This window comes from Heliangelus exortis, chromosome 28, assembly GCF_036169615.1.
Source record: "Heliangelus exortis chromosome 28, bHelExo1.hap1, whole genome shotgun sequence".
Taxonomy (NCBI): domain Eukaryota; kingdom Metazoa; phylum Chordata; class Aves; order Apodiformes; family Trochilidae; genus Heliangelus; species Heliangelus exortis.
In genome coordinates this window covers 525,884-538,979 of record NC_092449.1, presented here as the reverse complement: position 1 = coordinate 538,979, position 13,096 = coordinate 525,884, and the positions used below count along the sequence as shown (strand labels likewise).

Below are 13,096 nucleotides of genomic sequence, written 5' to 3'. Positions count from 1 at the left end.
GAGGAGTTCACATCAGATCCTGGGCTTAGTGGAGAGGTGATGCTCAAAGAAAAGCACTGAGATATCTCAGGGACCTGGTGTCTGGAGCCACAAGCTCACAGCAAACTCCTGGAGTCCTCTCTAAATTGCTTGTTGGTCCTTTGGACCCTTTGGAGGTCCTTTGGGCCAAACACTGAACTTTTTCCTTGTAAGAATTGGTCCCAAAGCCTTTACAGCCCAAGCAGAGCAGTTGCAGGTAGCACAGGAGCTGATGCATCCTCCCTCTGCTGCTGGTTCTTGTTCCAGTGAGGTTTTCAAGCTGCTGTTCCTCTATCCAGGGCACCCTCCTGCTGGCTCCTTCCCCTTCCTGACACTGTTAATTCAGTTTTCTCCCCCCATCTGGAGTCTGCAGGCAGTGATCTCCCCAGTGAAGCACTTCTGTGATTCCCATACTCACTGCAGCATTTCCCTGGAGCACTGGGAAAAAACAAGAGTTCGTACTCTCTGTTGTTCCTCAGGTTCCTTTCCACTGATTTGCATGAAAAAGCTGAGGGGAAAGATGGGGAGCTGTGACTTAGCCCCCCTGTTGTGGAACCACTGCAGCTGAGAGCCCATGCAGCAACATCTCCTTGCTGCCTCTTCAGCCCTTCCTGGGTCAGCCCAAACCCAGCACTTCTCCCCCAGCCTGCTTTGTATTTGGTAAAACATTGTGGGTTTTCGTTCTGTTTTCTTGAAATAATTTTCTAAAAAGCTGAAACTCTTGGACTGGTGCTTTTTTTACCCGAAGAAGAAAACAAAGATGAGTGAAACCTTGTGGTTTGGATTTCCAATTCTAAAGATTTTTGTATGCTCCAGACCTAGTGAGCACAAGTGCTTTTCCAAGAGGTGGCTCAGCAACACAGGGGTTAATAGCTGGAGATGTGTCTGTCCAGGCAGGTATTTAAGTGATAATAGGTTTGGCTTTGTTTTGTGTCGGGAGAGGCTGTCTCAGCTCTGGTCTCTGCATTTCCAGCTCTCCCCTAATTTTTGGGCAAGTCTCTCCATATGTACAATAGTTAGAAACAGTTTGCTTCCCTAGAGAGGCATTGAGGTTTAACATTTATAAAATGCTTTGAGATTTGCAGATAAAGGAGAGCGAGACAATAAACAGTGACCAGAGCTGTGCCAAAGAAATACCCTGTATTACCACAACAGAGCCAGGCAGGATTGGGTGGGGATGGCTTTTGTTAGAGGGCAAACAACTGCTCCAGAAGCTGCTGGTGCTGCAAACTTGGTTGGGAGCTCTGCTCCCCGGAGGGGTTTAGCTCAGCCTCAACCCTGCCCTTTGAAAGGGTGGTGAGGAGATACTGGCTGTGGATGAGAGCAGGACTGAGGCATGGAGGTGAATCTGTCCCCCGGTTTCCCATTGCCCCCTGTGCTGACCCAGGACTCCCTGGGGAGTGATCCTGGTCTGGAAGGGTTGCTGCCCAGTTGCTCTTTGCACTCCAGGCAGCGCATCATAAAATCCCCTGGTAAACTTAATCCACTCCATAAACCTCGTTAACTTTCTTTTAACTGCCTTGGCTTGTCCTTAGAGTGAACTCCTTTATAGTCTCCCAAACAAAGGCAGGCAGGAGTGGGCAGGGACAGAGGAACCGGTAGCTGCTCCTCCTCCCCGGGGCTCCCGGGTGGGTGGGAGGAGAGGGCTGGGGCTGGGATTGGGGCTGGAACTGGAGCTTGGGGCTGGGGTGCTCAACACGGGGGCACCGGGCTCCTCGGGCTCCTGAGCTCCCACCTTCTCCCTGGACATGACATCCCAGAACAAGCTGCTTTGGGGTAGGTCTTCCATCTGGCAACTCTGGGATTTTTTTGGCAGAGGGTGGGAAGATGAGAGTGTGAAGGTGTGGAAGATGGGAGTGTGAAGGGGATGGGATGGGAATTGTGCTCTCCAGGTATCCCTGGAGGTAGCTGGGCTGGAATGTCAGGCTGGAAGGCTTCAGGAATCCTCTCCTCCTCCCCAGCACCATCCCAACTTTTGGGCAGGAGTGGAGAGTGTTAATGCTGCTCGAGGACACACGATCCTGTTTGGGAGTAAGATGTGTGGATCTGCAAGAATAGCTCATCTTTCCCTGCTGCTTCCCTGCCTTCCCCCACAGCAGAGCTCTGAGTCCCTGAAAAGCTATTGAAGCAAGGAGCAGAGAGTGGCACAGCCAGAACAGGAGATCATGTACCTGGAGGCTCCAGCACTCCACAGAATTTACTGCCAGCTGGGGGTTTCTTGATGAGATGGTGACCACTGGTCCCTGTGCAGGGAGCTGGGAGCTAAGATGGGTAACATCCCTGGTTGTAAGGTTTCCTTCCCCTATAAGGGACTTGTGGGGTAGTTATCATTTCAATCAGTTTTAGAAACAAATGGAACTGATGCCCAGCTCTCTGGAGATGCTCTTGCTTTAATTAGAGTGGCTGGTGTGCATCTAGTTTTAATCTGAATGAAGCCAGTTTGTCTGAACCACTATAAGTGCTGCCTGCTTGGAAATGAGGTGGGCTACAAGGGATCTTACTGTGTCTGGGAAACCAATGCCTCTTGGTGTTATAGAAATGTAGGTTTGTGTTTAAGTAAGTGAGGCAGTGTGTTATGTGCTTCATAGTGGACAGGGTTCCTCTTGGGATGCTGAGAAGCAACTGAGGGTTTGTGATGCTGAAGTGGGGATGTGTAGGATGGACAGAATGGTGCAAGCCCAGAATTAATTCCCATAAGAAAGTGAAACCCCTGTGCCCAAGGTCACTGAAGGTAGATGAGTGCTCCTTGTCCTGATCCAGACTGGTCCTGAGCCAGACACCTGGAATGTGAGACCTCCTGGGCACCAGAGAGGTTTACAACTGGTTTGTTACCCCCTTGATTTCTGCTTGGGCTTGAGGGGGTCCAGTGGAGCAGCTGGGGGACAGAGTTCCAGCATCCAATCTGCTGCCTTTGCCACAGTGGGAGAAGCAAATGGGGGGGTCTGGAGTGGCCTGAGAGGCAGGAGGTGTGGAGCTGGGGTCTTGCAGGCAGCTGAGCTGCTGGCTGAGGTCTTCTCCTCCCTTCTGCCCTGGGCTGATTGGGCTTGGGGGCTTCTGGGGCACATTGTGCTCCAAATAGGGAACTGATTTTGTTGGGTTTACTGCTCTCTGATGAGTTCAGCAGCCCCTGGGAAGTCCAGCAAGCCCCAGAACTTGCTCAAGAGAAGGACTCCTAGAGCAGCAAGTGCTGCAATGGCTTCAACCACCTCAGGAACCTGGTGGGGTGAGGAACAGGAGGGAGCTTGGTCCTGGCCAGGGTGGCCCGTGGTCTCCTAGAAGCAGAGGTGGGATCTGCCAGCAGAGCTTGCATGCTGGAAGCAGCCCATTAATGACTTTGATCCTTATTTTCCTTACAGCACTGAGGCTAGGACTGGCTTTTTCCCCCCCCCCCTCGTTTTTATTCATGTATGTTCATTCCAAAGTTGAATTTAAAATGCAGCCACTCTTCTGCGGGGCAGCAGCTTCTCATCCTGAGCGCCCTGTTTCCCTCAGGTCTGCTGGACCAGGAAGCTCAGCTCTCAGCATCCCAACAAATCATGGAGCTTTCTGGGTTTTGAGCCCCCTTGAGACACCTGGAGCTTCTGCTCTTACAGGTTGGGTGCTGATGCAGATTTTTATTCATGGAGGGGGAAAAAAGCCCTTTGAGCTTCTTGTCATTAAGAGAAAGCAAGCTTGGAGCAAAATATCAGAGCAACTTCTTAATGGTCAATTTTACAAGTCAGTGCTATTGGTATTCCTGATAAAGAAGTGTTACTGCTGGGCTAGACAAAAGCACTAGGAAATGAAACATCATGTAGAAGAGACACAGACAAGATAATCTAATAGTTCTCCTTTTGTCTCCATCTTGTTCCTCTCAGTGGCACACAGTGCTGATGTGAAGTGTTTCAAGGGCTCCCAGGTGGGGTGGGAAGTCAGGGTGGGTGCTGGGTGTTTGCATGGGCCCAACTCCCACCTTTCCTGACAGGTCTGCACCAGCCCTCAGCAACCTGAACCAGGGTAATGTGAAAGATGTAAATCAGGTGAAATGTTGCACCTTAGTGTTTGTAATAGGCAGAAGAATAAAACCAGCTTGCCATAAGATCTTTGTGGGGTTTCTTAGGAATGGTGCAGTGAGTTTCTCTCAGAGCTTTTTTGTTCTTCATCGTGAGAAATCACAGAATCAGAGAATCACAGAATATTCAGGTTGGAAGAGACCTCCAAGCTCATCCAGTCCAACCTTTGACCAACACCTCAGTCACCTACTAAACCATGTCCTTAAGGACCAGGTCCAAATGCCTTTTGGGCTCTACCACTGTCCTGGGCCATCCCAATGCCTGACAACCCTCTCAGAGAAAAAATATTTCCTAACATCAGCCTAAAAAAAAAAAATCAGACCAAGGAGGACCAGCTCCTGCTGGCCAGACAATTGGTGATGCTAGAATTGCACCCAGGAAATGGTTTGAAATGCACAAGCAGGAGAATAGTGTTGGTTGGTCCTAGAAAAGAGAGGAGTGCTACACAGTGAGTGCCATCTACTGGCACCTCATCCATGGATTTGATTCCCCAGGGAGAGCTGTCCTGTCCTGAGGGACAATGGGGAGGACTGTGTGCCCTGCCTGCTGATGGCAGGGAGGTAAGGATGGGCTCTTCACCTCTGCTCCTTCAGCCATGGCCTCATATTCCAAGTCGTGGTCCCACCCAGGGCAGGAGGAGCCCAGGAGGAGGCATCTGCAGGGGCTGATGGATCCCAGCTGGAGCTGGGTGCTCCATACTGTACCTCTGGGACTGATTTAATATGGGATGTGTCAGGAATGCTGGAGCTGGACCCTCTGTCCCTGTCCCCTCCCTTCAGCTGGCCCCAGGTACTTGTCTACATCCTACAGCATCCTACAGCAGACCAGGTGGCAGATTGAGATTGTTCAAAAAAACCCAACCCAGCACCACCAGCTCAATCCCTTAAGCTCTTCCCCAGCACTTGGGCTGTTGTGCTGCTTGGAGGTGGGTGTTGGGATCTGGTTTGGTGGGCACAAGGGGCTGGAGTAACTTTGTGGTGTCCCCTGGCCAGTGCCTGATTAGAAACAGGGTCTCAGAGGGTAAATGACAGCCTAAACCCAAGGTGCAGTGAATCATTGATTTCTTCTGAGGTCTAGAGGTTGAAACTTTGCTTGATGGCCCCACACCATCTACAATCCTCTGCAGACCTTGAAACATACCTGGTGATTTTCTAATTTTTTTCAGGTGAGCTCTTCCTGTGAGTTGTCCTTTTGGCTTTAGGGATACAAGGGGAATTTTGTGCATTGAGTTTGGTTTTGCAAAGATGGGGATTCTTCTCAGGGGAAGGGACAAGTGAACATCTTGAAGTGTTTATATTGAAGAGAAAAAAAAAAAAAAGAGTCGTGGTTCTTGGAAATGGTGCTTCTTAGTAGCAAGTAGATCAAATGCAGCCCTATTTAATGCAATTTAAATAATCAATGGTATATTCAATTACAGAAATATTTGGCAGAGTTTTAAATAGGTCACATCTGTCCTTAAATGGTTTTAAAGTTAAATATCTCACCATGCTATGTCACATTGACCAAATTTTGTAAGAACTTGTGCCTGGGAGGGAAAACTCCCTGGTTGTATGTGCAGTTATCCCCCAAACTCTGTACCTTCAATGCTGCTGGCACTTGGATTTGCTTTTGTGATGCCTTAATTAGCATGGCTTGTGCATTTGGGGCATATTCAGCTACTGAAGGTTGTGATCCTGCAGCAATTTAACTGCTTCTGGCCAAGGATTCCAGCATCAGGCATCTGCTGGTGGCACCAGTTTGTTCTTGGGGGACACGATGGCAGCTGTGACCCCACAGGGTGCTCAGTGATGCTTTGGGAAGGGAGAAGGCAAAAAAGCCAAATCTTTGTTGTGGTGCTCACAGCCTCCAAGTTATTTGTGAATCAAACTTGGAGCTCAGGGCTCACCCCTTGGAAGGAGGCAGGCAGGTGATGTTGAGAACACTTTGTTTGGGAAAGTTTTTCTCATTGTGTCAAACAATTCTTCTTTGCTGATCCTTCCTGTGGGCTGAATCATCCTCCTGGGGACACGTTACAGCATCCTGAGCTGCTGGAGGGCACGGGGCTGCCCAGCACCCTGCAGGTTAGAATAAACCTTTGGGTTAGAATAAACAGTCCTGGATGTCTGTTTGCTTCAGCCTTCCTCTGCCCCTTGGGATCTGTTCTTTTCCCCTTCCAAGGAATTTTGCAGGGTGTTGCTGGCTCGGGAGCAACGAAGCTTCCAAGTCATTAACCACCATCCCTCTCCCCAGGAAGAGAAGACACACAAATAAACTACCAAGGCCACTCTGATTGTCTGTGTGTGTGTGTTTGGCCATTTCACCACGTAATTTCTACAGCATTTGGAAATGGTCTTGATTTTGTCTAATTTTTAACTGCCTCTGGCCTCCCTACCTGCTGGTTCTGAGCGTGGCTGCGAGGGCTCACGTACACCCAGGGGCTGCTCTCTGGAGGCTGCCAAGGAAAACCTTGGTGTTTGATCTGAAACATCTCTCCTGCAAACTTCTGAGGTTTTTTGTTTGGGTTTTTTTCTTGTAGTTGTTGTTTTTTGTTTGTTGTGTTTTGTTTGGGTTTTTTTTTTTTAATCACGTATAAGCAAACAGGCTTCCTCCCCCCCCCTGTAATTTCTTGTTCTGTGAAAACCAGGTGGGAAAAGATTTCTCTTCCCCAGCAGGACAGTCGTCTGGTTGTGCCTCTGATACCATCCTTTTAGTTTACTTTGCAAATGAAACAGTACTTGGAAAGATGCAAATCAGAGTGGAAATAGAAGTGTATGCTTCTGAGTAAAGGAGGGGGGAGGTGTGTGTGCACCAATTCCCTGCGTCTGCCTGGGTGTGCAAAACACCCAACTGGCTGCAGAACAGGAAAGGTCAGGACGGAGCATCCCGGGGGAGCCAGAGCAATTGGGTTTCATTCCTCACTGGCACTGGGCTGCCGTGCACGCTCAGCAAAATGAATTCTTTCTTTGGTCAACAATACGTGCATTAGTGTCAAGTGTCTGCAGCTTTCATGAGCGTGCAACTTTGTGGTAAAATAAATGAGCTGGAAAAAAACAGGATGTGGATTTACTCTCGCTCTTCTCCCCAAAGCTTTCTGGTTAATGGGATATAACCCCTTGCCTTGTGAACAAGCCTGTATCTACTGAATTTAGATGGTTTTCTGGCAGCAATGGTGTTGATGTTACTGAGTGCACGTGGTGCAGAACAGGAGTAAAAGTTCTCTACGGGGTTGTCTTTGTGTTTTCAGTTTGGCTCCAGAATGGGAGGTCCCAGGAGCCCTTCAGAAGTCCTGTAGCCCCACGATTGGGCTTCAAGCCAGGGGCTCTGGAGTGGCACCAGTCAAGGTCAACTCCTCATAACTCCACAGGTTTTAATATTTAGTTATCAGAATTCAGCAGTTTCAAGGTGTGTGCCTGGGAAGGGTGAGGAGCAGTGTGTTGGGGACATTCCCTAAGCTTGGGCTGAAGAGGTGCTGGGTGGCACTGGTGGTGTCCAGCACTGCTTTGCTGTGTCCTGAGATGCAACAGCTCGTTCTTGGAGCTCGTTCTCAGTGTCTGGGTGTGTTCCCCAGCCTCCTCGCCAGAAACAGTTTGGAGAGGGCCAAGGTGCTTCGTGGCACTGTCCTGATAAGGGAGGTCCTCTGGGGTCGCCCCCCTCCTTGCTGCTTGCTCTTCAGGGTGTTTATTGTCAGCTGTGGGTGGCTCCTCTCCAGATGTGGGCTCATCCCCAGGGCATGAAGTCCCTCCTGGTGTCACCCCTCCCCCCCCCCCCCCCCCTAGTGTGGTCCCTCCAGCCCCACTTTGCCAAGCCATGGTTTGGTGACACCATGGAGCTGGCAGGTGATGGTAGGGTTCCTGCTGCTGTCTCCCCTTGGGTCTGTTTTTCTCCACCAGGAAGGTAGCAGAGGTGCTTCTCCAAAATCCACGTTGATCCAAGGTGCCAGCAAAGAAGCAGCAAACTCTCTGACACCTCTTACTGGCCTGACTCAAAATAATGTTGTTCTTGGCCCATTTCCCTGCATTTTTGTCCCTTAGATCCTCCTTGATACCCTGCTTCTTGCAGAGCATGGATGAGCTGTTGGGCTTGGATGGAGGCTGAGGACAAGGGACATGGGTAGGCTTGTCCCAGAGAGGCTGGGGACAAGGGACAGTGGGTTTGTCCCACAGGCTGCTGACCTTTTGGAAGCACTGTCTGGTCGAGCCTCATCTTATCCTCCCTCCCCTTTTCATGCTGCTCCTTTGTGTTCTTGTTTGGTCATTGCTGTGCCTTTGTTTTTACAGCTGGGGGAAGTGTTTTGAGCTTTAAAGTTTATTTTCTTCCCTCTGGTTGTCGTCACAGGTTTGTTTTCTTCCTCCCTGTGGCATCTTGCTGGCTCTCCTAGAGGCTGGGAGGTGGGACCAGGGGTCTTTCTGCTGGAGGGAGTGTGCTTGGGAGGCAGATGGCTTCCTCACTGCCTTCTCTTGGCTTTTTGGTAGTTTTATAAATCCTCTCCTCCAGGGAAGGGGTGGCTCAGCAGCTCAGCACTGATATGAACCACTGGACTCTGGTTCAGTCCTTGGCCACCTTGGGGACACCAGTGGTGGCTGTGCCACACCACAGCCTTGTCCCAGCACCAGCACTGTGTGCACTGTGCCCTGCCTTTTGCAGGGCCTTGATGAGGTTTGGGCTGGTCCAGGTTATATATTTCCATAATTATGACTTGTAAGTGGGCAAAGTCTTATTTTCATTACCCTAAAGCCACACCCCAAAACACATTGGGGACCTTCCTGTAGGATCTGCAAATATGTTTATTTGTAAAGTGAAAGGTGGTTGAATTTGTGTGCTGAGTATTCTTTTTATTTTTTCCCCCTAAACCTTCTTCACCCTTATGTTAGACACCAATTTGCATGTTCATTTTTCTCTTCTGGGCCTTTCCTGGGCTGTCACCCCATCCCCCATGAAACCTGCTCAGAAGCTACCATGGAGCCTGCCCCATCCTTTGAGAGCAGTCACAGGGAAACCTCCCCCAGCCCAGGGTGCTCCAAGCCCCATCCAACCTTCAGCACCTCCAGGGATGGGGCAGCCACAGCTTCTGGGGGCACCCTGGGGCTCAGCACCCTCTCAGACAAACCGTCTTCCAAAGGACCAGAAATACTTCTTTGTCTCTTTTTCTTCTCTTTCTGGCTATTTTTTAGGTGTTGGCTGTAGATTTAATTTCTATCAATACTCATCCAAACTTGATGGGGCATGGATAATTTTTCCCTGCTCTCTCCCTTGTACCACTCCCATCTTTCTCCAAACATTTCCTAAAACCCAGCTCCGAGCATGAACCATGCAGAAACTGCTGAACCAGAACATGGTGCCAGAGCAGATGCTAAGCAGAGGAATTAATGATCACTGAAGTGGTGGCATCAGCTTTTTTAAAGTAAGAAGTTACCCCTGGGTGTGCATTTAGGGAGGAGGGAGGCAGCAGTGGGCTCTTCCCCTGGGACAGGGGCACAGGGACCTGTGTGGGGTGGACCCGTGTGCCTTGGCTTTGAAATCTCAGTACATTCATCATCACAAAGACAAATGGACAGAATTTGTCCCATAAATCTTGTCGGGATCTGTGTCAGCAGGCTCCAAGATGAGCCATTTGTTTATTGAGGTGGTGCAGTTGTTTCTGTCCCCATTTCAGGTCCCTGATCTGCAGGATGGCATCACTGCCCTGCACTTCCCTGTTACTGAGGTCTGGAGCATCTCCTTGTGCTGCCCCTCCTGGAGAGGTTGGGAAGCTGGTGACATGGAGGTGCAGGGGACAGGACCGAGCTGTGTCCTGGGAGCTTTTTAGCTTGTTGAGCATCCTGGCTTCATTCTCTTCTTCGGGCATGACAGGGGCTTCAGGTCCCTCCAGAGCTGGCACTCACTGCCAAGGGGCAGGTATGCAGCAGTGCCCATCCTCAGGGATCCCCCTGGTGCCCCTCAGGTGGTGGCCTTGGGTAGGACATCCCAGCAAGTGACTGTCTTCATTCCAGCCATCCCATCCCATCCCATCCCATCCCATCCCATCTCCAGCCAGGCTCCATCCCTGCCCCAGACCCCCTGGTTCTGGCAGCAGCGTGGGCTTTGTGGCCAAGGCATGAAACCTCCCACTCCCCAGTGAGATCCACTGGGACACTTTACTTCTCTCCAGGCAGCAGAGGAGCTGAGCTTGGCTCTCTCCAGCTTTGGTCCAACTCCCAGTTTTGAGCCATGGAAGGGATGAAACAGAGCTCTCAGCCTGCCCCATGAGCAGGGGACATTGTAGGGGACATTGCAGGGCTGGCACTAAGGTGGCGTTGCCAGGGACACCCCCCCTCCTCCCCAAGGTGTTTGGCACCGCTTGTTTTGGGGTTGTTGGTTTTGTTTTTTTTTTTTTTGATTGATTTTTTTTTTCTTAATTGCTTTGTCATGCGCCGGGAAAAGGAAGTGAACAAATTGTATGGACCCATCCACAGCCCACGTCCTGTAAACAGCTACCGGCTGCCATTCACAGCTGTTTTTTCCTCCTTGGGGCTGGACAGGGCTGGTAAATAAACAGGCAGAGCTGGCAGCCTCTCCCACCACCCACTTTTCCCCTTCCAGGGGCTCTGCCTGCACCCAGGCCCCTTTCCTGCCCGGATGACTTGCTGGGATTTTCCTTGCTGGGCAGTGGTGTGGGGGCTCCAGGGAGCCAACTCCCCCTGGGAAAAACAACTTTGGTAGTTTGCCTGGAACTAAAGCTAATTACTAGTCAACTAATTTTATTGATTTCAAATCCCTTTTAGCAGAGATTCTGCTGTGAGGCTGATGGCCAGGGCGATTAGGACACAAAGCTGCTTAATTTGGAAGTGTTTATCAAGCAGCCTTCTGTCACCTCTGTTTCAAATCAAATTACAGTGGCACGGGTGTCTCCATCCCTGGAGATGGCTCATGCCATCCCTCCTCCAACAGGGACACTTCTCCCAGGGCCCTTTGGGGGGCTGGCAGAGGTTTAGTGCATTGGCAGCACCATGGGGGTGGCTGTGGGGTGGTCCCCATCCTGCTCCAGCCCATGGACACTGCTCCGGCCACAGAGACAAATTTTCCACCTGGTTTTCCAAACCTGTCTGCAGGCACCTTGTGGTCTGTTGACCCTAGGAGATGGAAGAAAAGGAGGTTGAGGGGAGACCTCATTGTCCTCTCCAACTCCCTGAGACGTGATGGGTTGAAGTGGAGTGGCAGCAGGGGAGGTTCCTATCAGATATCAGGATACATTTCTTGACTGCAAGAGTGGTGAAGCATTGGAACAGCTTCCCAGGGAGGTGATGGAGTCCCTGGAGGTATTTAAAAAATAGGATGTGGTGCTTCAGGAGATGGTTTGGTGGTTAAGATGGTATAGGACTGACAGTCTTGATGATCTTGAAAGTCCTTCCCAGCTCTGATGATTCTGTGATTCTGTCTTCATGGCATCTGTGGCTGCTCACAGACCTTGTCCAGCTACACGAATGGCTTGGCCTAAATATTTTTAATAGACTTTAAAAAAAAAAAAAAAAAAAAGAGAGGCAAAAAAATAGGCCTAGCCCATTCATTTTGATGAGAATCAGATTAGGGAGGGTGCTTTTGGTGCTGGCAGATTGTGGAGGCAGAGGCAGTCGGGCGGGGGGGAGGGAAGCTCAGCCTGGCTCAGCCACAGCTCGAGCAGTGCAGTGTCCCCCACTGTCACCCTTGGGGGTTCCCCAGTGTCCCCTCACTCTGCATCCTCCTCCTGACACTGCAGACTTGGAGTCATTTGAGCCTGCAGGACTTTGCACAACACACGTTCTCCTCCAGGAAGCCTTTGGTGCAGGATTTAAGAGCAAAAACTGGATCTTGCTGCACAAACTGGTGGCTGTGAGGTCTCAGGAGCTACATGTTCCTCCTGCATCCCTGCCTGTCCCCAGGGGGATTGGCTGCCCACCCCTTCACCTTGGCATCAAATGTGACCTGAATGCCAAGGTCACACGTTGGGGGATCCCTCTGGGCCACATCCTGGTGCTGTGCTTGAGGTGGGGGGTTCATAGCCACAAAACACCTTGGTGCTTACAGCTGGCATGTGTGGCTTTTGGGCTGTCAGAACCAGAGCTCTTGGTGGGGCAGTTTTGGATTCATGGACCTTAAGTGGCTGCTGGGGTGTGGGGATGGGGCCGTAAACCCTTCTGGTTTAAGAGCTGTGTGTTTAAAAGTGGTACTGATCCTCCTGGGGGAGGAATGGTTCCCAGTCCCTGTGTCACTGGTCATTTGTGAGTAACCTTTTTGTATGGCCCATTGTTGGGTGAAGGGCTTTTTTGATGAGACTAAATGCGGACAAATTATTTTTACCCATGCTGAGAGCTTAGGACAGTTCTTCTCTATCAGCTCTTCTTAGCTGTGGCACAAAAATTGTGAGGGAGAAAAAAAAAACGTCTGTCTGACAGCTACATCTTATTCTATTAGTATATTTTAATTAGAACATGAGCAAGAAATGCATTATGAATATTCATGATCAGGGTTATTAAAATGCACAATTAATCTGTACGCTTTTTAATAACTGTATTAATGGCACGAGGAGGTAGTTCCTATTTTTGTCTTCCCTGAATTGGAAAGTGTGTCTTACCTTGGTTAGTTGGAAAATGGGTTTATTTTAAAATAAAGTTGGCTCCCGACAGCTGCGTGCACACGTGGGCAACTCTGAAACTGCACACACGTCCTGTGCTGCAGAGCACCCTGAGTGTTGCAAAACCCAGCACCCAGAACCTGATATCTGCTTGTGCAAACCTAATGCAGCTCTGTGCCACGTGAGTTTTGACACAATCTCGGTGACTTGGATTTCTGATCGCTTTGGGTTTTTTATTGCCCAGGACCGTGCGTGCTTCCATGCAGGAACTCTGTGCCCAGGAGTGAGGCAGAGTTGGAGGGTGAAGGAGATGCCTGTGGGATCTCTGTCTCCTCCCAGGGGAGCCCATGGGCAGGAATCACTTCACCCATAGGTAGGAAACACATCCCTGGGTAGCCCAAGGACATCCTGACATCTTCCAAGCTGCAGGGACAGAATGGTGGGGTTGAGATGCTCGGGT

The 13,096-nt window shown here is 50.3% G+C and overlaps 1 protein-coding gene across 21 annotated transcripts in view; it reads left to right on the top strand.

The window, feature by feature from the left end:
• TCF3 (transcription factor 3) overlaps positions 1–13,096 on the top strand; it is a 78,007-nt gene that overhangs the window by 23,851 nt on the left and 41,060 nt on the right. For 2 of the 21 annotated variants that reach the window (XM_071728059.1, XM_071728058.1), the window contains exon 1: positions 1,692–1,794. The exons of the other annotated variants lie outside the window; for them this stretch is intronic. In XM_071728059.1, the coding sequence (XP_071584160.1) occupies positions 1,767–1,794 (28 nt within the window). In that variant the 5' untranslated portion in view covers positions 1,692–1,766. Of the gene's footprint in view, positions 1–1,691; positions 1,795–13,096 lie in introns of those variants that run through there. 21 annotated transcript variants of the gene reach the window in all.